This window comes from Culex quinquefasciatus, chromosome 1 (assembly GCF_015732765.1).
Source record: "Culex quinquefasciatus strain JHB chromosome 1, VPISU_Cqui_1.0_pri_paternal, whole genome shotgun sequence".
Lineage (NCBI taxonomy): Eukaryota > Metazoa > Arthropoda > Insecta > Diptera > Culicidae > Culex > Culex quinquefasciatus.
Window position 1 is genome coordinate 108,959,074 of NC_051861.1, and position 27,127 is coordinate 108,986,200.

Here is a 27,127-nt window from a genome sequence, read left to right on the forward strand (position 1 = left end):
ACATAGCTGACAACATTTACAGACAATAAGAAATTTTATTTGCTGGTTTGAAGGCCGCGAAACCAAAGATCCTTGAGCTTATTTTTTTTAATTTTTACGTAACATTAAAAAAAATCCATTGGCAGGATTGTAAGATATGATTTAATGAAAATTATATATCGAATTTCAGTACCACCATAAAGGATTGGGAGATTGGGAAAATTTACAAAGTTTTATATTGACAATTGAGAAATTCTCTACCAAAACCGGAAATGGATTTTATTTGTAATTTTTTATTTGGCTCAAACTTTGTGGGGGCCTTCCCTATGACCAAATAAGCTATTTTGCGTCATTGGTTCACTCATACAAGTCTCCATACAATTTTGGCTGCTGTCCATACAAAAATGGTATGTAAATATTCAAACAGCTGTAACTTTTGAGTGAATTTTCTGATCAATTTGGTGTCTTGGGCAAAGTTGTAGGTATTGTTGAGGACTTTTGAGAAAAAATAGGTACACGGAAGAAAACAAATTGCAGATTTTTTTATCAACTTTTTTTTCACTAAAACTCAATTTCCCAAAATACGTATTTTTTGATTTTCGAGATTTTTTGATATGTTTTAGGGGACAAAAATCCGCAACTTTTGAGCCATAGAGAAACATGGTCAAAAAATCTGCCGCCGAGTTTGAGCACAATAAAAAAATACAAAAAATAATAATGGTCGAAATCGGCCAATTTCGTAGAGAGTTGCTCTTTGTCAAAACTTTTTTTCGTAAAATCGCGATAACTCGTGATGTTTATAAGCAAATTTTAAAATGAAAAATTTTGTCCTAAATGAAAAAATGACCCTTCTGGGTCAATGTAGATTCGAAAAGCACATTAAATTTCCCATAAAATGACATGTTCTAAAAAAAATTTACAGTCAAGTAACGGAAAATGGGAGAATTTATAAATCTTTTTTAGTGTTTTTTTTCGATGAAAAATACGTTTTTTGGAATTCTGAGTACGCCATCAAATCGGGCGTCTTATTTTACATAAAAGTCCCTTTGACACAAATTTTCTATCTCATCACCGTTTCAGGCTGCGAATTATTGAAAAACACCTCTTTTTTCGCATGTTTATAAATGGAAGGGGTCGTACCGCCCCTCCGTCACGAGATATCAAAAAACGGACCTCGGATTCGTGATCAGGGACAAAAGTTACCCCTTAGGACAAAGTTTCACGCAAATTGAAGAGGGATCGGGGCAACTTTTCCCGATTTCGTGTGAGTTGGTAGAGAATTAACCACTACAAATAAAAGTTTCAAAAAGTGATACTTGCCGATACAACTGCTGAAAAGTTCTGCTTTTCAGCGCTGAAATGGGTGCTGAAAAGTTGAACTTTTCAGCATTTGTGTTGAAAAATTATACTTTTCAATATTGTTTTTATTTTACCAGTGAACTAATTAAACACATAAACAATTGACTTAAAATTCCATTCTAAAGGTGTTATTTAATTTTTTCATGTTTTTGCAACATGTTGCATAAAATAGTTTTTTATGTATTATTTTAGTTCACACAAAAAATAGGTCATAACCAAACTATATTTTTTCAAACTATATTTTTTACTGTAGACATGCATTTTTGAATCTGCATTATCTTGTGTAAACGAGCCGCATAAGTGATTAAAGAATCGTCCATAAATATTTTATGAAAAATTAAATAAATGTCAGTTCAATCCCATGTTAAACGAAACAAAAAAACATATTACATATTTTCTCCCAGAATTTTAGTTAAATTTGTCAATTTTTGTATGGAAATTCCATATCCATTCTCGAGAATTTTAAAATTTATGAATTGAACAAAATATCAATAAATTCACTCAAGTTATCCAACCTTCCGCATCAGAACCTTTGGTTACTTAGACAAAATTACAAATATTACTTTTGAAAGTCATATAATTGAGGTTTTGACTTGTTTTGACAAACAAAAAATTAAAAAAAAAAACAAAATATTTTTCGAAAAAATCAAATTGGGATTGGGTCAAAGTGATTTTTTTCTGGATTTTTTCATTACTCAGGTTCTTCAAAATTCTGTTAAAAGGATTGTGTAGGGGACATCTTATGATGACTTACCTGAAAAAGCTCGTTCCTAGAACAAATCTAGATTTTTTTTGTTAGGTCCTATAATCATATGAAACACAATAGCTTATAGGACCTTGCTGTCTAAAGTTGAGGTACGTTTTTGGCCAACCTATCGAAAAATCTACGTTTTAATAATTTTGTTGGAATTTCTCGAGCAGTATACTGTTCTATAGAATTCAATTAATTGATATTTAATTGTTTTCAAAATAAAGAAATCTTGTGCAAAACCAAAGTTAAAAATGAATAAATTTCTTAGGATGTTCTTCCACCATGTAAAATCACTGCCCAAAAGTGTGTTATCGTCTTGAAGCCTGCAAGTCTCAGAGCATAATCATCATTTATGCATCACCACGTGGCCTCTGCCTGGCAGCCAGGCAGTGGAAGTGTCCACTGCAGATGCTGGTCCGACGCCACCGAACGCCCGTTTTCGGGATGCAAATCACCATTCGTCACTTTCAAACGAAAAAAAAAAATCAATGATTTATGGATATCCCAAGGCACTTCTGCCGCACTCTTCCGGGTTAATTCGAGGATGTCCTCTCTGTGGTGAAGACGTTTACCATCAATTTCGTGGAAGTTTTCCGTCAATTTTGCATAATTTTTGTGTCGCAGATGTTTTTGAAATTTTCTTCAGCAAAAAGTGTCAACTCAATGAAAATGACCAATTTGCCGAATTCTGCCTGTTCTGTCCTGAGAAATCCTCCACCTTTTGTACACCTCATTTTTCTGTTAATTGAATTAACTACCATTTCGAACAGGATTTGCGACACCCCTTTTTTCCGGCGAAAGAAGCTCCCAGAAACCTTGTCCAAGTCGGGTTTGCAGTGACTTAAGCCAAGAGGACAAAATTGGATTTACGATTTAGCCTGGGCCTGACTTTTGGGGGCCATCGAACGGGATTGATTTGTAAATTTCGAAATTTCCCAACTCGACTCGAAAAAAAAGGAAGGGAGAGGAAAAAATCCATAATTTACAACGGCTTAAGGCTTAAAAAGTCAGGGTAGAAAAGTGAGTCCTGAAGGTTGCAAATCTTTTTTTTTTTTTTTCTTCTTGCCTCAAGAAGGTCTCGCAGAGATTAGCATACGTTCAGCGTAGGAAGAATGTTGAAATTTTCCGCTATGGTTTGTTGGTTTTACGGGTAATCATAATTGGATTAACGGATTAGGGAGCAAAGAGAGAGAGAAGGGAAGGAAGCCAACTCTTCGGTATCTGGGGTTTTTTTTTCAAGACGAGTAATGTATGAGATTTAGCACGTTTGGGACCACGTTGGGTATGTGTGAATGATAAATTTTAATTTGAGGAAATCATTTGATATTTTTTAATAATACTTTTTATACATTTGAAACAAAACTTAGACATTGTTAAAAAAAATCATGCGTCAAACATAAGTTTAAGTTGAACTGCATACGCGTTCAAGATTTTCAAAAATCCGTAATTTGTTTTAAATGATTCAAAATTAAAACGCTTTAATCTTAATTCTCTACTCCAAAAAAAATAAGCTAAACAACGTTTTGAAATGTGAAATGAATAAACACAACATATTTTTGATTCAGCAAAGCGCCTAACAGTATGCAACGCCGCAACGCATTTCACTCTCAACTGTAATGCATTGGTAACGCTTGCCGCTGGTGTTGCACTCTGGTGGCGAGTAGCCAAACTACCAAGCATTCCCTGACTGACGGACGGGGCCGACAACGGCCCGAAATCCGTCCGACGGCTCGACAAAACGGCCCGAATTCCGTCGGTTTGTCCGACGGAATTCGGGCCCTTTTCGTGCCTATATGCAACACTTTGTCCGACGATCGACGAAATCGGCTTTCGAGAAAATCGACGTTGACGGGCCGTTGTCGGGCCGTTTTCGGGCGCCTTTGTTGTTCAGGTTGTCCTGCCATTGTCGTACGTTCTCGTTTCGGATTTTCTGGGCTAATTTGATAAAAAAAGAATTTCCATTTGCAAACAATCCTTTTTTATTATTGTTGTCAAATAAAGTAAATTGTAATTAATCACAAGCTCGGAACTGGTTCACACTTGGTGGGCGCAGCATTTTTCAACCCGTCTGAAACAAATTATTGATTTAGCAAAAAGTGAGAACAAACCATAATAAATATTCCTTATCTCAATTCTTTGTTTTGTCTGGGTTCCGTCATGCTCCTAAATCTGCTTTTTTCACTAAATATAACACAATTTTATAAACTACAAATTAAACTTATTCCTTTGGAAACCCACGAAAATACAACTGTCATTGATTTTTATCAACGCCTGCCAAGATTTTCACACGCACTAGATGTCGCCTTTTTGACATTCGATCAAAACGCACGACAAACGCTCGAAAATGGCAGGACAAGATCGATTTCGAGTAGATAACGCTTCGAATCGCACGACCGCGGGACTGCAGTCTAACAGGGTTGCCACAGTTGATCTCATGGAGAGTCACGTAGTTATGCGTCTATCGTTACATTTCGTGACCAGAAGCAGAGTGAAGACATCAACCCCACTGAGAAATGTAACGACCCGATCAGTCTGATGGTAGAATAAAATCGGGCTTACGAATTCCCAAAGCTAGACAGCTTCATAAAATTCCATTTCGCAACCAATTTTTGATTTTCCAAAAGTATTAAAATGGAACACTCTTATATTTTTTATATGAAAACGAAGGGTTCGGAGATCCAACAAATTTTATGTCATTTTGTCAATGTTTTGAATATGATTTTTGCAAGGGTCAACTTTGGCAGTGTTTCCGATATGTTAATAAAATTAATATATTGAATTTTAAAGTGATTGTTTTGTTTATGTTTACGATTTCTGATAGATATTAGAAATTGATAATTCCCTGAACTATGATTTGATTCAACTTGAATGCCTATGACAGCACAGAATCATGGTATCATGGTAATATTACATCTGGGATGTAACTTTTCAGTTGAGGCAAAATTAAACAATTAAAGAGTTAATATTCAATCTTCCAAAATTACACAATTTTTAATGTGTAGGACGTCCAATTTGAATTTCCCAGGAAAAGATAAAAATAATTTTGAAATCCCGGGAATTCCCGGGAATTTTTTTTAATTGTCATAAAATCAATGTTTTCATTATATATGTTATGTTTATCAAGTTTAAAATCATAAAATTAGCTCAATACCATTAATTTGTGATAATCTAAACTTCAATCTAAACAAAGGCAACAGCTTTTAGATATCTTAAACCAAATAAGAAATTGATTTTATTTGTTCTTTGTTGTGCTTTTGATTTTGAATCAACCACAGTGTTTAATCTCTAGTGATTCAAATAAAGCAAATCCTTTTTAAATATATAAGACAATCTTAAATATATCCACTCAATGTTACAATTAAGATATGTTTAGAATTTGATGCTTTATTTAAAAAATATTATCAAACCATCCCCACCACTGGGGAAAATCACGACTACAGTCCAAATAGGGACAGAATATTTGAGAGTATGAATTTGGAAATCAGTGTACTACACGCAAACCCCGATGGTTTGACACCAACCGTTGTCAAACGAACGGGATCACTTTTTAGTTTGACACCCCTTTTACACGGAGTTCACACACACACTACCAAACGTTTGTTTTGCAGTTCGTCACTTTTTAGTTTGACTCGGACCAACCAACGGGTTACAAACTAAAAAAGTGTCAAACAAAAAAGTGCCCAACCGCCGGGGGTTGAGTGTAATTGTTTTGTTAAAAATTTATTTTCTACCAAATTATTGATCTTTCAAAAGCATTGAAAAGAAGAATTGTTAGAATTTCAGAAAATTTCAAGGGGTTGGAACTTTGATTTAGTGTATGTGACTTTGCCAATGTTTAAAAAAAATCCATTATTTTAAGTTAAAAAAATATGCAGTAGTTTTTGTAGTGTACCAAACTACGCCTCTACTCATGTTTTACAACTTTAATGATAATGGTGCCTTTCTATGGCAGAAAATGAGAAAAACAAGCAAAAAATTGAAAAAGTGACTGTAAAAACATGAAAAATTAGAAAGGCAAAATGTAATGATAGAAGGTGGTAGAATAGGCCAAATACTACCAAAAACAAACATAAACTAAACAAGATAAATGCAAATTAAAATTCTAAAAATAAACAAGAATAACATAGAAAATGAGAAATAAAGTTTTTTGTTGAACGAAAGTTGCTCAAAATAACCTCCTGATCACGGGAAAATTTTGGAATTTGTTTTCGAAAGAAATATTTTCAAATTCAAAATAATTAACATAAGTAAATTTAATACCTAGCCTTTTCAAAAATGAATAAAATTACCAAAATATAAATAATCTCGGGATTTTTGGCTCTTTTGATTTTTTCATGAAGTGCACTGTTGTATAAGTATTTTAAGGTGAAATTGATTAGTATTTTTTTTCAATTTGAAAAAAATCTTCACGAAGTTAAAGCACCTCCGGAAAAAAAGTTTTTAAAAAGCTGAAAAAATTCCTGCAGTTTTTTGATTGACTTTGTAGTTAAGATATAGCCTCTTGAAGATTAAACATTGTGAAAAATGAGTTATTCTCAGTGTCATCAAATTAGCCCTCTATTTCAACTCGCGTTAGCTCGGAAACAATTACAGTCCAGACTCGATTATCCGAAGGCCTTGGCGAACTTTCACTTCGGATAATCAAATCATGGTCTTATTTTTGATTGATTAGCTTGAGTATTACCTTGAAACTACTTTAATGTGATTTAGAATTTTTAAATCCAAGATGGCGACCAAAAAAGCGATGATAAAGTATTGAAAAAAAGCATTTTTTTTTAAATTTTACTGGCAATCGACCATTCAAATTTGACTAGAATGGGGTCGCAGAGCTCGAATTTCATGTTCAAAGTAAGAAAATAAAAAAATACGAAAATGAATTTCGATTATCAAAAGTGCCATACAAACCATCGGATAATCGAAACTTCGGATAATCGAGGCTTCGGATAATCGAGTCTGGACTGTAGTTCGATTTTTAATGTTGAAAAGTGCAACTTTTGAGAAATTTCTGCTCTTTTCAAACACATTATTTTTAAATAATATCAACAAGAAAAACATGATGAAAGAACTAAAAACACAAATTTTGGAAATTTTAAAATGATGAATTTAATTTTGAAATTTTATAAAAAGGGCAGAACATTTCACCAAGGTTTCAATTTATCGACATTGAAAATGAAACCCATAGTTTCCGAAATATCACTAGTTGCAAAAATGAAGGCTGATTAGATGTCACTGAAAAAAACTTTTTTTTTTCACCGAATCTAAACCTAAGGAGGCTGTGTCTCAGCAACCAGCAGTCTGATCAACAAAGAAAAAAAATCAGGTTTGCTTTTCCTTCATGAAGTATTTCGAAATTGCAAAAAAGGAACTTTTTACAAAAAAAAATCCCATAAAAATGCAACATTAAATCGATGCACTTTCTCAAGAAAGTGTACAGTCATTTTCTTTTGCAAATTTGATTTTACATCTAAAAACATATTTTTAAATTTCGTTCGGCAAGTTTATTATTCATTGTCGTTGTAAATTTTTGTATAGCATGTATAACTATTTTAAAATTAGAGTTTTTATTTGAATACTTTCAAAAAGTAAATATCATTGGAGTTGAGGTATTTTTGGTTTAAATTAAATATGTTGCCACGTTAGGCACATTTGATCCTTTCAGTGTCAGATTTTTGGACGTTTGGACGTCATTTTTTTAACGTAAAAATGGACCATTTCCCCAGTTGTTGAAGGTTGTGAGTGATCTTTCTGCATACGGAAATAAAACACAAGGTTTCACTGTTCAATTAAAATATGTACTGTTTTATTTATCTCCGCGTTCCTTTTTTTTGTGTACGACTTGCAAATGCTCACTATTTCTTGTTAGGGGGTGGAGAAAGGACATCCTCTCCACCCCTTTTCATTTCTTCACTACACTCTACACAACTCACACACACATCGTTTCCATTTATATCATATATGTGGTAGTAGTAGTAGTTGTATTAGCGGTAGTTGTAGTGATTAGTAATATTATTTATATTTTGTAACTTTTACGAGCAACTCTGAACTCATCTTAACATTTTGTTGTTTGTTGTTTTTATTTTTCGGTAATGCTTGGTTTGTGTTCTAACCTACTTCTGTTTCGCACAATTAAAGTTTTAAATGTGTGGCGCTGCTAAAAACATGCTCGCTCAATCACTATATCCTAATATTTGCTGATATTCAAACATCGACACAATTTTTGCTTTTGTTGGATATTATACGATAGAGGCCGCTAATGATTCTTGTTTGTTGGGTGTGTTGAGGTGGCTCAAGTTTCATACGATTGCTCACTTATAAAAAGGTGGTTGGTTGGTTTGATTTGTTGGGTTTTCGCCTACACCTACACAAATATGAATACTATATTTAGTCTGCTCTGTTCTCACACACATTCACACAGGGTCTACTAAATATGAATCACTATCAAGGCCAAACTCGGGTTGTTTCTAGCAATTGTGTGTTCTGTTCAGTGTGATTTTGTTAAATTTTGGGTTAAAGTCTCTTGGGTTTGCTACTCTCTCAACGGAGAGAGTACTCTAGTCGGGGGCATTTTTTACGGTTTGAGGGCTGAAAATGTTAACTTCTCTATCGGTTTAGGAATTTGGTACAATTCATGGAAGGTCATTCCATTGAAGGCGACTTCTTTTTCATGTTGATAGACATTTTCAAAAAATCAAGCGGTTCAAACTTCAACCAGTTGTTGTGAAAGACTTTAATCGATTGACAGCTACAGTGTCTCCATTTTTCTGTGGGAGAGAAAAGGAGGTATTAACTTTATGAAAATCATGCCTGTAAAAAATCCTAGCCTCAAAATGTTGTCGCTAGTTGCCTTTCTCCTCTGTTGCTACGTTCTAAAACCTAATTTTTCAAGGTTTGATTTGATGCTGATGATAAAAAAAAACCGTAGAAGGCGTAAGTTGCTACGAATTGGAAGAAAAACAAAAAAAGGAAAAGAAATCCCAAAACTATTTCTGGAGTTTTTTTTGAAAATGTCCTATAAACCAAATTTTCAATTTTTGCTTTTTGGGTGTTTTTAGAACCGCATTGAGTCAGGGGTTTTCAAAAACACCCAAAAAGCAAAAAATAAAAATTTGGTTTATAGGACCTTTTCAAAAAAAACTCCAGATTTATTCCTGCTACATTTTCTGAAACACCATTATTTCCAACCAGGCTAAAAGTCTCAGCTCCTTCTCATTTGCAACAACCAGAGTTGTGAATGAGTGATAGAAAAACCTATCATCTGATAATTCCTGCGCCAAAATGTCAGAGAGGATCTATTGAGAAATTAAAAGTGAGAGCACAGAGCATTCTCTTTCTATCTTTGCTCCTCTTTCTTGCTCAAGAACTCTCGCCGTAGATTCTTTTGTTCCCTCAGAAAACCACAACAACAGAACGCGAGTGCGGGATTGGGAATCGACCACGCCATTACGTCCCGTTTAAGTGCACTGGCAATTTTTGTTTTGTAGCGGCTTTTGTGGCAACGCACTGTTGTGGGGAGGTGATTGTGGGAATGAGAGAGAAATAGAGAACGTCACACGGGAAACACCAACTTGTAGCTTTTATTTCTAAAAATTTAAAATTCGCTCAAATTTTCGATCAGGACAACTTTTACAATTTACTTAAACAAACTTTTATTATTTTTTATTTATATTTTTTTTGAATGGCCATTAGGGTTATAGTGGTCCAAAACTATTTTATTTTAAAATATGTTTACTTCTCTTTAAACAATTTTGATTTTTGAGTTTTAATTTAAAAAAAAATACTGGACCAAAGAACTCATGTTAAAAATATGATGAATGGATGGATTTACAGAGAAATTTTGAAAAAGGAAGAAACTCAAAAAAGAGATCATTTTTTGTAACAGGATTTCAAGTTACAGAACGGATTCGCTAATTCGAGTGTTCGCTAGTTTAAATGTTCGAATTAAAAAGCACTCAAACGTCAAAATCAAGGGTGTGTCCAAGGTGTGTAGATTAGATAAGGTACGGCGGAATTTCCCAGCTGTCAAAATAGTTAGCAGGAAACCCGGATTTTTTATGGAGATTTTCAGAAAAGTGAAATTTTGACAATTGGGTACTAAAGCCCTAAGTCAATTTTTATGTACAACGGTAAAAACACGTTTTTTCATTTTATTGCAATTTTTTTTGACAAGACAACATTTTTTCGATGGATCAACTATGGTCCCCATAGAACGAGCTGTCAAGTAGGAGCTTTTCTGTCAAGAAGGATCGCGAGGTTAATTTTTCAAAATTGATTTAAAAATCCATTTTAAACTCTTTGTGGTCGTACAAAGGGTCATTGTACTCAGAAAAATAAGCTTTATCGCTGTAAACAATAATATCAGCAATCTAAGCTTCATTTTAGGACCCAATTATCCGGGCCAATTCCACCGGATTTTTTTCTGTATGGTTGTTAGGCATTCCAAACTGTACCGAAAACGCGTTGTAGTTGAATTTAATTTTTTGAAAACATATTTTTATTTTAAAAGCGTATTTGGTTCAGTTCTCATCAAAACCTTACTAGCCCACGCAGTTGTATTCGTGAGCAGCTCCTGTCGAAATTTTCTGGTGTATAGTAGTGTTGGTGACGTTTTGGTTTCATTAAGATTGCAGCCTTAGCAGAGACCTAGCCAAAATTGAGGTGTCAAATTAATGTTTTCATTTCGACTTCTTTGTTCGTCGATTTTCGAGCACGTGTTTCGTGCTTTGACAGCTGTCAGTCGTTCCAATTAGCAAACTCGGATTCTAATTCGAAGACCGTTCCAGCGAACATCTTAAGGAGCTATTACACTACCACAAACAAACAAACAAACTCGCACTTTTTCGTGTTTGACAGTTTGCCAAACTCGCAAACAAGACAAAAAGTATGCAGGCTGACGTTTGTATAAACTGGCAAACTGTCAAAAAGTGCGAGTTTGTTTGTTTGTTTGCCGTAGTGTAGTAGCTCCTTTAGTGTACCAACACCCAATACGTAAAAATTAGAGACCCTAAATAGGGAGACTGGTCTAAGTTTGCCTAATCGATCTGGCCACGTATGTTTTGAACTTGGCCACACTGATTAGTTTTGCTGGGCGTAAAGGTAAATGCTCGTTTGGATACGTCAAATTCACTTCGACCAGTCTCCCTATTTAGGATCTCTAGTAAAAATGGGAAAATTAGGAAAATAGAAAAAAGAACATCAATAACAAATAACTTAAAAAAATCCAATTCCAGATTTTTAAAAAGCAACAAATATTTTAAAATGTTGGATTTTTTTTTAAATATGAGGTTTATGAAGAATTTAAAAAACTTAAATTCAATTGAAAAAAAGAAAATTTTGCAACAAAAAACTTGTTTCGGAATCCGGTGGAGAATTTCCCTTGTCCCTTTGATAAATGAACCAGCAAAACTCCTCGTGGATGTCACGAATGTCAATAGAGACATCTTCACATACACATGGTGATCTTCAGTATGCACTCCGCTTATATCGCCGTCTCCAAGTGTAAACAAAAAAAAATCAGTAATAAAAATATTTTGCGAAATTTCAAAAAAATGTATACAAAGAGTTTAAATTAATAAATTAAATTAAAGAAATATAAAAATTAAAAAAGAACATTCTTATAAAGAAAGCATAAATAAAATAAATAAATTTAATGCAGAGACAAACCAATTATTGAAGGTTAAGGTGAAACGGTAAGACAGCGCCATATTGATAAACCACCATTCCAGTTTTTGGAAGCACTTTTAAGGAAAATGCCGTAACTTAAGAAGCTCTTTTTTTTGCAGACGCTAAATAGGTCGAAAGTAGTAAGCAATCTGTCGAAATTAATTCAAATTGAACAGAAGTCATTCAAGAACTGGCGTCCCGTTTCTCCTTAAAATAAAAATTTTTGCATCGTGATTTTTTTTTTCAAATGTAGGAAATAATAAAAAATTGCTATCATTTAATTGTGTACTTGGAAAAGGTATTGTGTGAAGGCAGCCAATAATCAAAATACGAGCGCAACCTGTCAAAGCCTGTTGCGCCATAGGCTGATGTACACGCTTACGACAAACCCCTCAATTTGTACGGCGCAACAGATTCGAGCTCGTTTGGCGTTTTTGGTTATGTTTTCGTTTGCAACTTGACGAAATTACATGCAATGAATTGTACCAAATTCCGATTAAGGTCAATTTTAAACTCTATCAATTTTATTAGAACTCGCTTAGATTCATGTTTGCCGACTTTATTTAACTTTTATTTACCAACTAAACTTTTAAATTAAAGCGCACTAACGCTTTCTTGATTATGGTGATGCGATGATGAGTTTTGTTGTTTTTTCTTGTTTATGTTTTTTTTTATTTGTGGAGAAGGATATTTCATCATCAACAAGTGCTCGCCATTCGGGGTGGGTTTCCTTTTTTTTCTCGCGGTTATTTTTTATCACAATTTTGCTACATATAATTTACTGAAAATCCTTCCCACCACTTTCTTCGATTTCTCGCACGCACAGACACTGTCAACAGATCATTCTATCTAATAAAAAGGTAAAAAGAATTACAAAAATAACTCATTAAGAACTACTTAAAGCAATTGCGCTCTCCGAAAACGATTTATTTATTCGCAATTTGTTTCCGTATTTTTTTTTGTTTCGATTCATATTCGACTTCTTTCTTTCTTTCTCTCTTTCGCGCGCTCGTATTTATCTAGGATAATTGCAAAATCTGTGTCATCTGGTTTTTTCGATTCGAACCAAAAGAAAGAATAGAAAAAAACTGATAATAATAATTACACAGAACAGAACCGGAAATCATCAAAGTCGTTATCACTTGTCTACACGTTAAAACTTAATTACTCATCTCTGTTTTCGCTAAAATTACTCTGAGTTGGGGTTGGGGTGAAGGTGTGTGTGTGTTACATCTGTTTGTCTGTGAAAGATTGCTGCCTTAACTAAAATCAACCTTAAAACGTAAGCAAAAAGAACCTATTTCGAGTAGACGGCGGCGGCCTGAGTCGCGCGGAGTTTGGCCCGCGCGTTCAGGTACTCCGGGTTGATCGAGTCGGGATGGGGGTCGGACTGGGAACCGGAACCGGCCGCCGCCGCCGCCAGGTTCTTCTGCTCGAGGCGGGCGGCGCGTTGCATTATCACCCGGCCGAGCTCGTTCGCGATGGAGTTTTCCGCGGCTTGCTGCTTGGCCAGGTTCTGGGCGGCCAGCACCTGGCGCTCCTTTTGCTTCTCGAGGGCGCGCTGCAGTTCGCTCTTCTGGTTGAGGACGCTTTTGCCCCTGTGGAGTGGAAGAAAAATAAGTTATTGTTATTGGCTTTATCTTAGCTTTTACAACCGCTATAAAACCTATCAGCCAAAACCAATATTAAAACCACTTAGTCTTAACAAACTCCCCCAGAACCCCGATAAACCCCTCTTAAAACCCAAAAGAACCTCCGCCAAAGGTTGTCACGGCCTATTAATAAAACCCAAATAGGAGTTCAAGGCTTTACAACTCAATTCTAATAACCTCCTTAAAGCTTTAATAAAACCTTTGCTTAAAACTTGTTAGGAGTTAGGGAAAAATGACCATTCATACGTATTCAAACGTATTATGCCAGACAGGTTTTATTCCGGCAAAAAATAAATTCTTGCCAAATGATATAAAGGTAATGGTTTGCAAAATGGCGGTGATAAATAATAGATTTTGGAAGTCATTAGAATAATTTCAAAGCTTATTTCTAGCAAACCGTTTGGCATGGCATTGTCATCGGGTTTTCAAGAATCTGTTAAAACTTTCATAAAACCTAATTAAAAGATAATTTGGCTTTTATTGTCACCAGGTTTTATGTCAGTGGCGTAAAACAAATTAGCTCTTGCTTATTGGTTGCAGTGGATGCCGAAAATATACTATGAAGCCATCAAGATGCGCTACCATAAAACTTCAATAAAACTTGGTGTATTCTTGAGGTGGGCACAAAAAAACATTGTTGTATTGTCAATAAAAAAAAATAACTTTATAAATTTGTATAATTCCTGGAGTTTCTACAATTTCTTGAATTCAAAATATTTATATAAATTATTTCTAAAATTTCTTGAATTTTATGAATTTCAATTTTTTAAGTTAATGAAAAAAAAGTTTTCTAAAATTTCAAAAACTATAAGATGTTTTGAATTTCGTAAATTTCAAGATTTCTTTATTTTCTTGTTTTTTTTCTATATTCGTGAAATTCTTGATTTGTTCAAAACGTCTAAATTTCTTGACTTATACTTATTTCAAATATTAAAAAAAATGTTTTTGATTTTCTTGATTTTCTTGATTTTATTGATTTTCTTGATTTTCTTGATTTTCTTGATTTTCTTGATTTTCTTGATTTTCTTGATTTTCTTGATTTTCTTGATTTTCTTGATTTTCTTGATTTTCTTGATTTTCTTGATTCTTTGATTTTCTTGATTTTCTTGATTTTCTTAATTTTCTTGATTTTCTTGATTTTCTTGATTTTCTTGATTTTCTTGATTTTCTTGATTTTCTTGATTCTCTTGATTTTCTTGATTTTCTTGATTTTCTTGATTTTCTTGATTTTCTTGATTTTCTTGATTTTCTTGATTTTCTTGATTTTCTTGATTTTCTTGATTTTCTTGATTTTCTTGATTTTCTTGATATTCTTGATATTCTTGATTTTCTTGATTTTCTTGATTTTCTTGATTTTCTTGATTTTCTTGATTTTCTTGATTTTCTTGATTTTCTTGATTTTCTTGATTTTCTTGATTTTCTTGATTTTCTTGATTTTCTTGATTTTCGTGATTTTCTTGATTCTCTTGATTTGCTTGATTTTCTTGATTTTCTTGATTTTCTTGATTTTCTTGATTTTCTTGATTTTCTTGATTTTCTTGATTTTCTTGATTTTATTGATTTTCTTGATTTTCTTGATTTTCTTGATTTTCTTGATTTTCTTGATTTTCTTGATTTTCTCGATTTTCTTGATTTTCTTGATTTTCTTGATTTTCTTGATTTTCTTGATTTTCTTGATTTTCTTGATTTTCTTGATTTTCTTGATTTTCTTGATTTTCTTGATTTTCTTGATTTTCTTGATTTTCTTGATTTTCTTGATTTTCTTGATTTTCTTGATTTTCTTGATTTTCTTGATTTTCTTGATTTTCTGGATTCTATAGATTTTCTTAAATTTCCTGAATTTCTTAAATTTTTTGAATTTAAAGTTCTTGAATTTCTTAAATTTCTTGATTATTTGAATTTCTTGAATTCCTTGATTTTTTTGAGAATCTTGAATATCTTGGATTTTTTGAATATGTTGAATTTCCTAAATTTCCTGAATCTTGATTTTTTTTTTTCAAATTTCTTAAAATTTATTAAATTACCTGAATTACAAAAATCTAAGTCCAGAATCAAAAAAGTTCATTTCGGATTCAAAGAGTAAAAAAAACGTTGCTATTATTAGATTGTCGAGAGCGACTCCTAAACAACTCTAGTAGTAGTTTATGCAACAAGTTACGAAAAGAGGATTTTTTCAGAACAAATCGTACATCACATACGACGAGTGATTAAAAAAAAAGTTTTGTAACGAGTTTCATACAACATTTTTTTGCAATTCCGAAATACACCCTTTGAACAGAATTATAAGTGAAAAGTCCATGTATTTAGTTAATGAATAAATTTAAAAAAAAAAAATTTAAACTGCTGCTGAAAAGTTAAATTTTTCAGCATCCATTTCAGTGCTGAAAAGTTGAAATTTTAAGCATTTATTTAAAAAAAGTGTTACTTTTCGAATCTGTTATTTTTGGAAGAGAAAAGCGGGCTGTTTCGTCGTTCCAAAATGACAGGAAAAGTAGGTAATTTCACGACGGAATTTCAAAAAGTGATTTAGAACTATTGAATTCAAGATGGCGCCCAAAATCGAGGTGATGAAATATTGAGAATGCATTCGAGATTGAGATGCATTTGGTAATTTTTAAGACAATCCACCATTTAAATTTGTCTAAAATGGAATTTGAATTTGGTGTTAAAAGTAAGAAAGAAAAAAATCGTTTGGTTTTTGTTTTGGTTTTTAATATGAGTTCCATGTTTCTCTTAAGTGTTACTGTAACACAGGTTATAAAGGTTTTAAAAGAATTTTAAGTATTTTGAAGCATTTCTGTATTTTGAAACAGTGTGGAAATAGAAAATGTTGAAATAAACTTTCCAAAATCGATTTCGAGCCAGATCGACTCGAGGCTCGAGCCAAGTGGGAGGGTGTGTGAGATTTTCAGGGTTTTTCACAAAAAAAAAAAAAATGCTTGGAGAGATTGCCGACAAAAATAAGTGAATTACTCACATCTTCTGGTTAAACATGAGCTCCCGGTGCAGGTTCTGGCGGTCCATCGAGTCGACGCAGGGGTTGATGAGCTTCTTCGGCACGATCAGGCCCTGGCCGCCGTCGGAGTGGCCCTGCTGCGCGTCGTTCCGGTTGATCGGCGGCATCATTCTAGTACTTCCCCTGTCGTTTGTGATGGTGGTTTGAAACTGGTCGTAGGAGGCGCTGCCACTGGTGAGGTTAAAGTGCTGCTGCTGCTGCTGATATTGCTGGACGTCCGAGTGTCTTCTCCGCTGGCCGCCGGAGCACTCTAGGCTCGCATCTGGAGAAGAAGGAGGGGCTTTGATTAGAGCTCGTTCTTTGCTACTAACTCCCTACTTTGACACTTTAAGCCTGGTAATGGGGAAAAAAACAAACAAGCAGATAAAAAACACTAAATAAGGCATCTTTGAAAGGAGGAAAAAACGCTTTGCTACAGATAAATAAGGTTTGGCAAGCGATAAGACAGTTCCGAGCGAGAAACAAGCAGCCGCTGATTTAATTAACAAACGTGTGTGATGAGACGTTTGGTGGAGCAGCATCAAAGTGTTGATCAAAGTAGGCGAAAATGACCGTCGTACACGCGGGCACGTGAATGGGCTCTTGGTAATTAGTCTACCCTTTTTTAGCGAGACGACCACTTGCTACGTTCTAGTCGCGCTTGTTTCTACGATGATAATTTGTTTATCCCTCAAAAGGCGTTTTATTTTGAAGGGTGATGACGATGTGTGGCACGAAACGTGATTTTGACGGTGATTGCGAATGTTTACGGTGTCGCTAGATTTGTAACGCCAGCGAAACTCGTTAGTAACTAGATTCAATATTCGTTAGACCGCTGCAATTTTTTTAGGGGAGGGATAAAAAAAATAAATAAAAAATGAATTTACAAGTCATGGTCACAACATGAATCAAAAAGTGTTTTCAGGTGCATTTTACACCAGTCCAGTTGTTTTTCAATAATTAGTTTTCAAAAATCAAAGTACTGACGAAATTTTTTTCAGCAAAAAAACTTTTGAGGTACTATAGAGCAATTCCAGCTCAAATCAGGATTTTTTCTGGTACTTTTGTACCCGACCCCCTCCGATTTCAATGAAACTTTGTAGACATGTTATCCTAGGCCTATATAAGTCATTTTTGTGTATATGGAGCCAATAGTACTCGAGAATAACATTTGAGAAGGGCGTAAGGTATTTAAATATTTTAGTATTTTGCAATTTAAAAATTACTGTATCTCGAAGCCGTTGCATCGTATCAAAAAGTGGTCAAAGACAAACTTGTAGGAAATTGGACGGGCTTTCTGATAAAAATACACTGAAACAAAAATACACGCCACTTTTATGTCATTTTTCAATTTCAGTTAAAAAGTTAAATTTGAAGGTGATGTTACGATTTTTTTTCGCTCAAAATTTTTGAGGAAATACCCTAAGATGTTGCTAAAAGACTGACGAAAAATGCAGGATGGTATGTCTCTCCTAAAAAAATACAAAAATAAAAATGTTGAAAAAACGGGATTTTTTGTGGTTTTTGGCATTTTCTATACGACAGACTTGGTTTTTCAGTCTCGTAAATATTTTTACTGGAAAGCTCGTCCAATTTTTTTAGGAACAAAAACGCAACTTTTGAGCCAAATAGATTTAAGTATAGAAATATTGCCGCCAACTTACAATGGTTTAAATAAAATGGACTTTATTGAAAAAATGCAATATTTAACATAAAAAAGTTTTTATGTACAACCAAATTTGCAATCAAAAAGAACCTAATTTGTTTTTGTAAATTATGGCACTTTTCAGTTACAGCCACTTAATGATACCAGCTAAAAAACGATTTTTAAAATAATATCTGTGAGAATACATTTCTAAAAATTACTTCAGCAAATAAATCTGCTGCGAATGGTCCACTTTTCTGCACATTATTTTTAAAAAATCCAAAAAACAAATTTTTGTTTGCTTTTTGGGCATTTTGAAATCGCCTTGAGTTAAAGATATTCAAAAACCCTTAAAAAGCAAAAGATCTAAATCTTGTTTTTTGGAACTTTATAAATACTCAAAATTGTTTTAAAAATCTTAATCTGATCTCCTCCAAAAAAATTTAAATTCAAGACCAACATTCAAAAATGGCTGAAAATCTTTAATATAAAATTATTTCCTAAAAAGGGAAATAGGCACAGATCGAATCAAAATCGAAAAACTTTTTTTTTTGTTAAAATCAAACTTTTAGTGACTTTATATTCATAAGAAAAATCAGAAAAGTATTTTTCGATTGCAAATATGGTTTTACATTTAAATCTAGTGTCAATCATTGGTTTTTCCAAAAGATTTCCAAAAGAAAATCCACCTTAAAACACAAATCGGCATTTTTCCGTTATTTATTACTCAAAAGTTGCGGTTTTTGTCCTATAAAACAAATAAAAAAAATTGAAGCAATTAAAAATACGGATTTTGAGAAATGGATATTTTATTTAAAAAGTTCATTCAAAATTAAAAATAAATATCCGTGAAGAAATTTCTTCTAGATAGTCCTCATCTACAACTTTGCCGAAGGCACTAAATCGATCAGAAAATTCCTCCAAAAGATACTGTTTTTCGAATTGCCATGAAAAATGCCAACTTTTGAGCTATAGCACACGTTGGTCAAAATTCATTTGGCAGTGTTGCCAACTTGTCGAAAAAATCCTGATTTTTGAAAAAGCGGAAAAAAATCAAATAAATTTAATACGTAAAATCAACTTTGCAATCAAAAAGAACAAAAAATAAATGTTGCTATCGTGTACCGTTTTTGAGATACAGTCGTGCCTCGGTTTAGCACCGCATATGGGGGATGCAAAACCGAGGCGTGCATAACCGAGGCACAGAGCTTATGGGATTTTTGCTATATGGGAGACATTGGCTTTAATCGTACGAAAAATCATGCAAACATAAAAAAATTATAGTGTTTTGGTATCGGGATGATGTCAGCTATTCATTAAAATTATTATTTCATGAAAGTTTTCACAAAAATAAGTATTTTTCATGTATTTCGAAAATGCTTTTTTTTCTCCAAAGAAACCAAAAATATATTGTTATTGCAATATGAGTATCAAATGATCAGTTTTTTCATACATTTAATAACAACATTTTTAGAAAATACTCCAAATTTTCACAAAACTCCGTTTTTCGGAAAAAAACTCAAAATTTCAATTTTTACGATCGGGATTTTTTTCCTACATTTCGATTGTAATAACAACATTTATAGAAAATACTCAAAATTTTCACAAAACTACGTATATTTATAAAACTTTTTAAAATTTCAGTTTTTACAATATGGGTATCAAATAATCTGGATTTTTCATACATTTCGAATGTAATAACAAAATTTTTTGAAAATACTCTTAATTTTCACAAAACTACGTATTTTTGAAAAAAAAAATCAAAATTTCCGTTTTTCCAATGTGGGTATCAAACGATCGGGTTTTTTCATACATTTCGAATGTAAAAATAATATTTTTTGAAAATACTCAAAATTTTCACAAAACTACGTGTTTTCGAAAAAAAATACTCAAAATTTCCGTTTTTACAATGTGGGTATCAAACGATCGGGATTTTTTCCTTCATTTCAAATGTAATAACAATATTTTTTGAGAATACTCAAAATTTTCACAAAACTACGAATTTTCGAAAAAAATACTCAAAATTTCCGTTTTTATAATGTAGGTATCAAACGATCGGGATTTTTTCATACATTTCGAAAGTTATTAAAAAAATGAAAATACTCAAAATTTTCACAAAACTACGTATTTTTGAAAAAATACTCCAAATTTCCGTTTTTACAAGAGGTATCCCGATTATTTGATACCCATATTGTAAAAACTGAAATTTTGAGACATTTTTCAAAAATACGAAGTTTTGTGAAAATTTTCAGCATTTTCAAAAAATGTTGTTATTGAGCAATTCTCTGAGATTTCGGTCATTCGATTTTTTTTGTATTTTTTAATCCGGCTGAAACTTTTTTGGTGCCTTCGGTATGCCCAAAGAAGCCATTTTGCATCATTAGTTTGTCCATATAATTTTCCATACAAATTTGGCAGCTGTCCATACAAAAATGATATGTGAAAATTCAAAATCTGTATCTTTTGAAGGAATTTTTGATCGATTTGGTGTCTTCGGCAAAGTTGTAGGTATGAATATGGACTACACTGAAAAAATTGATACACGATAAAAAAATTTGGTGATTTTAATTTAACTTTTGTCACTAAAACTTGATTTGCAAAAAACACTATTTTTAATTTTTTCATTTTTGATATGTTTTAGAGGACATAAAATGCCAACTTTTCAGAAATTTCAGAATGGGCAAAAATCTTTGACCGAGTTATGATTTTTGAATCAATACAGATTTTTCAAAAATCGAAATATTGGTCGCAAAAATTTTTCAACTTTATTTTCCGATGTAAAATCGAATTTGCAATCAAAAAGTACTTTAGTGAATTTTTGAAAAAGTGCACCATTTTCAAGTTATAACCTTTTTTAGGTAACTTTTTTGAAAATAGTCGCAGTTTTTCATTTTTTAAAAATAGTGCCCATGTTTGCCCACTATTGAAAAAAATATTTTTGAAAAGCTGAGAAAATTCTCTATATTTTGCTTCTTCGGACTTTGTTGATACGACCCTTAGTTGCTGAGATATTGCCATGCAAGGTTAAAAACATGAAAATTGATGTTTTCTAAGTCTCACCCAAACAACCCACTATTTTCTAATGTCGATATCTCAGCAACTATAGGTCCGATTCACAATGTTAATATATGAAACATTTGTGAAATTTTCCGATCTTTTCGAAAAAATACTTTCAAAATTCAAAATCAAGACTAACATTTCAAACAGGCCAAACATTCAATATTACGCCCATTTGAAATGTTAGACTTGATTTAAAATTTTGAAAGTATTTTTCGAAAAGATCGGAAAATTTCACGAATGTTTCATATATTAACATTGAAAATCGGACCTATAGTTGCTGAGATATCGACATTAGAAAATGGTGGGTTTGGGTGAGACTTAGAAAACATCAATTTTCCTGTTTTTAACATTTGCATGGCAATATCTCAGCAACTAAGGGTCGTATCAACAAAGTCAAAAAGCAAAATATAGAGAATTTTCTCAACTTTCCAAAATATTTTTTCCAAAAGTGGGCAAACATGGGCACTATTTTTAAAAATGAAAACTGCGACTATTTTCAAAAGTTACTTAAAAATGGCTATAACTTAAAACGGTACACTTTATCAAAATTTCACTAAAGTACTTTTTGATTGCAAATTCGATTTTACATCGAAAAATGAAGTTGAAAAATTTGCGACCAATATTTCGATTTTTAAAAATCTGTATTGATTCAAAAATCATAACTCGGTCAAAGATTTTTGCCCATTCTGAAATTTCTGAAAAGTTGGCATTTTATGTCCTCTAAAACATATCAAAAATGAAAAAATTAAAAATAGTGTTTTTGCAAATCAAGTTTTAGTGACAAAAGTTAAATTAAAATCACCAAATTTTTTTACCGTGTATCAATTTTTTCAGTGTAGTCCATATCCATACCTACAACTTTGCCGAAGACACCAAATCGATCAAAAAATTCCTTCAAAAGATACAGATTTTTGAATTTTCACATATCATTTTTGTATGGACAGCTGCCAAATTTGTATGGAAAATTATATGGACAAACTAATGATGCAAAATGGCTTCTTTGGGCATACCGAAGGCACCAAAAAAGTTTCAGCCGGATTAAAAAATACAAAAATTAAAATTAAAGAAAAAAGACCGATTCCGTAGAGAACTGCTCTATTACATTCGAAATGTATGAAAAAATCTCGATCGTTTGATACCCACATTGTAAAAACGGAAATTTTGAGTATTTTTTTTTTCGAAAATACGTAGTTTTGTAAAATTTTCAGTATTTTTAAAGAATATTGTTTTTGAATTCGGAATTTATGAAAAAATCCCGATCGTGATACCCGCATTGTCAAAACGGAAATTTTGAGTATTTTTTTTTCAAAAATACGTAGCTTTGTGAAATTTTTTAGTTTTTTTCTAAAATAATGTTGTTATTACATTCGAAATGTATGAAAAAATCCCGATCGTTTGATACCCATATTGTAAAAATTGAAATTTTGAGTATTTTTTTTCGAAAAAACGTGGTTTAGTAAAATTTGGAGTATTTTCTAAAAATGTTGTTATTATATCCGAAATGTATGAAAAAACCTGATCATTCGATATCCATATTGCAATAACAATATATTTTTGGATTCTTTAGAGAAAAAAAAGCATTTTCAAAATACAGGAAAAATACGTATTTTTGTGAAAATTTTCATGAAATAATAATTTTTATGGATAACTGACATCATCCCAATTCCAAAACACTATAATTTTTTGATATTTGCATGATTTTTCATACGATTAAAGCCAATGTCTCCCATATAGCCAAAAACCCATAAGCTCAGTGCTTCAGTTAAGCACTGGGCCGTGCTTAACCGAGGCAGCTGAACGGTGCAAAACCGGAGCAGTGCAAAACCGAGGCGTGCAAAACCGAGACATGACTGTATCCATTGTCATAACGTTTTTTTTTTAATTGTAAAAGTGATGACCATGCTCGGGAAATAATTTCTTCGAAATTATCAGAAAATTTACTACAACTATAAATTTACTATAATTATCTACATCACCAAAAAATGTGAAATTTTTGAGTGACAAAAAATAAAATAAAAATGCGATCTTACCGAAATTAAGAATAAATATTAAAATCTTGAAATTATTTATATTTAAAAACTCGAAAACTTCGGGGTACCTTTGTTCATGGAACAATATTAATTTCATTGAAACAAGTTTATGGAATGTTTTCTGACCTTTTCGAAAAAATAGGGTTGGTCACGACTTTTACAGGTAAAAAAAGTCGAATTATCATCAAAAAACCATTTTTTAGTGGAAACAACTGAAAATCGGTTCACGATATCAAAATTTATGTAAAGTACTTTCCGATTGCAAATTATATTATTCATCTAAAAGAAAAGTAAAAAAAAGACATGTTTTTTTTCCAAAAAAAAAAAAAAATGGTAACACTGCCAAATAAATTTCAACCAAAATTGCATTGCTCATAAGATGGCATTTTTGTCATCTAAAAAAATATCAAAAATTAGATTTTTCAAAAATGGCATTCCAATTTTGTGTGTGAAAAATTGTTTTACAAAATTGGGTATTTTTTGTACCCATTTTTTTATAAAAGGCAAAACCTACAACTTTGCCGAGGTCACTAAATCGATTAGAAAATCTGTTATCAAAATACAGATTTTTGAATATTTTAATAGCCCTTTTTTGGGTTTTGAAAACTGTGAATTTTTTTTCCTAAGTGCATACAATTTTAGATAGGGTTGCCAGTACTTCTGTTTTTAAATGTATAGAAAAAAAAATAAAGAAATGGGTTTTATTCCGAAAATCGAACTGTGAAAATTTTGGGCTTGGATCAGTATCGATATTTTATCATAAATTTTGAAGTATAAAATCTCCAAATAGTAAATGTGAAGCATCTTTCTGATAATTTCAATATTCTAAAGTAATCAATGATTTGTGATATGGAGGTTTTGATACCTGTTCAAAATGACAATTTCATGATATATACTTTTCTGACAAGCTTTACAATCATCTACAAAATCTAGCAAATTTTACTTGTAACAGTTTCTAGCCAACGATTTATTTAGTTTTTTGTTCTACTTTTCTTCCTCGAACCTTGAACCTCGAACAGTCGCATCTTTTCACGGATATTCTCGGACGGGTTCAGCTGCGGTCGAAACATGGCTGAATCCAGTTTTTTATTCTATTTGCTTGCTATTTACTTTGTTAATAATTTCCTTTTCTTAGCCTTTTCGTGGACCGCGATAACGCACTCCTCTCTGAAAAATCAAAAATTGTTGGATGAATATTTAGTTGTTATTACTGATTTATGGAAAGTGCTTGAAATTGATTACTTCTTGGATAACATGATATTTTGCGAAATCCAAAAAATAAGGTTAAAAATAACTGTCAACAAATTTTTAAACTAATTTGAACATGTTTCAGTTATGAAAAGTGTTCTCTTTGAATCGAATCACCAGAGCAAAAGACACCTTAATTCGTCGCACTTAATCACGTTTGTTCAAGTCACTTTTTTGCTTCGTTTCTCCACGTTGCTTGATACTTTTCACGTTTTATACTGAAGTATTGAGTTGTATCCTAAGGAAATAATTTTAAGAAAAAAAGTTAGGTTTGCAGTAAGTTACACCAAGGCCATAATTTAATTTGAAAGATTAGTTAAGTGGCTCGAAAAACATTTCTTAAACTAATTTAAAATTCCTAAAAATACCACAAATTGAATTAATCAAACTAATTCAAACCAGAAAAGTCTGTTGCGATCCACACCCCTTTTCTTCTTCGAGTAGTCTCTCTCAATCCCAACTCAAGCTCAACCCAACTCCGGAACCGGATTTTTCTTCTGCGGAAAATTGCGTTTTTTTTCCTCCCTTCCGAGAGTTTCAAGTGTCAGGTTGTGTGTTTGTGGCCAATAATACCAACACCATTGCTAAATGGATTTTCTTCTTTTTTTCTCTCTGTTGTGCCTCCGACACAGTCGTTAATCAATTTTGCACACACCTAGAGCGAGCATAGTTGCTGGTTGTTGTTGTTTGATGTGCAATTGCTCTGTGTAGACAACTGTGTAGAGTTGCAATTACAACTATTTACAAACGGCTGAGTAGCCGGTTTGTTTTTGTTTTGGAAAAAGCGGTTTCTTATGCTTCTGTTTTTGTCTGGTTCGCACATATTTGTGTTTTATAAATAGAGTTTGTTAATCTTAATTAACAAACTGGTTTTCTGTCAATCATGTTTACTGGTTACAAATAGATTTTTTTCTTTAAAAATTATTTAGTATTTTAGTATTTTAGTATTTTAGTATTTTAATATTTTAGTATTTTAGTATTTTAGTATTTTAGTATTTTAGTATTTTAGTATTTTAGTATTTTAGTATTTTAGTATTTTAGTATTTTAGTATTTTAGTATTTTAGTATTTTAGTATTTTAGTATTTTAGTATTTTAGTATTTTAGTATTTTAGTATTTTAGTATTTTAGTATTTTAGTATTTTAGTATTTTAGTATTTTAGTATTTTAGTATTTTAGTATTTTAGTATTTTAGTATTTTAGTATTTTAGTATTTTAGTATTTTAGTATTTTAGTATTTTAGTATTTTAGTATTTTAGTATTTTAGTATTTTAGTATTTTAGTATTTTAGTATTTTAGTATTTTAGTATTTTAGTATTTTAGTATTTTAGTATTTTAGTATTTTAGTATTTTAGTATTTTAGTATTTTAGTATTTTAGTATTTTAGTATTTTAGTATTTTAGTATTTTAGTATTTTAGTATTTTAGTATTTTAGTATTTTAGTATTGTAGTGTTTCAGTATTTAAGTTTTTAGTTAATATTTTTCGATTATAAAAAATGCATACCTGAATAAGATTGAAATTAAATCAATTAATATCCAAAACAGCTCATTCCAAACTTACCTGAAACGAAAAAAAGAAGAAAATTAGTTATAAAATTATTTATACTGTCTTTTTAACGATCCCATGCGCAATGGGTTTCTAGGCTTCTTCCAAGAGTGTGAAATTTACGATTGCTGTAAGTTAGTCAAACCTGCAATTGCTCCAATTAGCCAATGCAAAAGCCACCAGCAATTATGGGGCACGTCCCTTATTAAAAAAGCAACAACCATCGTTGTCAAGTTATAAAGTGAAGTTTTACAAGGCCCCCATTAAAAATTAAACGTTACGCAATCAATCCGGCAAACTCAATTTGTCGTCACACTTCGTACTAAACTACCCGCAAAACAGTTGCAAAACGCGAAGAAAAGTGAAATGTGACCACTGTAATGGCCATTTTAACGACCCAAAATAAAAAGTTTTAGTTCCACTTTTTCACAGTGGTGGCGCTGCTGCGCAACTTCACTAACGAAAAATTTGGTAATTTTCAGCGACCAAAGCTCGTTAACCCAACCACGTGTGTTTGTGAGTGTGTGACAAAAACGACAATTGCAATTGGACACAAAAACAAAACATTTCACTTCCATTTCCGCGTGTGTGAGACTTGTTGTTGTTGTTTTGTTTTGTCTTTCTATTTCCACTTCTGACTAGTTTGACCGCAACGTGGACGGCGCGCGGCACGCGCTCTTTTTCTGCGGACTTCCTCTTGAAATTGTAAAGTACAGTTGAACTTCGGTGGTTTGACACTTACTCAAGTTATAAGAAACATTTGTTAAAGGATTGTTTACATTGGAAATTAGACCCTTTTGAAAAATTGTTTCTACGTAACTGTCAAACGAATGATTCTTAATATTTTTTTTTAATTTTGACAATTTCAAAAAAGCTGTCTAACCATCCAACCTGCACTGTACTTCAATGATTGTGAAACCATGGCGTCACAATTCTCCCCCCTTCCGTAACTCTTTCCCAGTCGCGAATGCCAACATTTTCATTTGCTATTTAACCCCTTTTTACGCGTGGTGCAAACCGGCTATGGACGGTGACCGGTAGCCACTTTCAAGGGGCCAGAGTTTTGATTGGCACCCTTCCAGGCTTTTTTTCCTCCCCCCTGGAATGTCTCTCAATGAAACAATGAATGAATGTTGGGGGGAAACATTGCGATTTGTGATGAAGTGGTTGGATAGTTTTCAATTTTAGGTCACCGAGAGAGTC

General features: G+C 32.4%; 1 protein-coding gene across 1 annotated transcript; it reads right to left on the bottom strand.

Annotated features, from left to right (window-relative positions):
* Window positions 1-12,489: 12,489 nt before the first annotated feature.
* Window positions 12,490-24,239, bottom strand: LOC6053777 (protein FAM107B). The gene is made up of 3 exons (XM_001869771.2): window positions 24,135-24,239; window positions 16,379-16,679; window positions 12,490-13,347 (listed from the first exon to the last, which is right to left on the bottom strand). Exons 1-3 carry the CDS (start codon window positions 24,199-24,201, stop codon window positions 13,047-13,049), a joined length of 669 nt encoding a protein of 222 aa, XP_001869806.1. The 5' UTR covers window positions 24,202-24,239; the 3' UTR covers window positions 12,490-13,046.
* Between the last annotated feature and the right edge of the window lie 2,888 nt (window positions 24,240-27,127).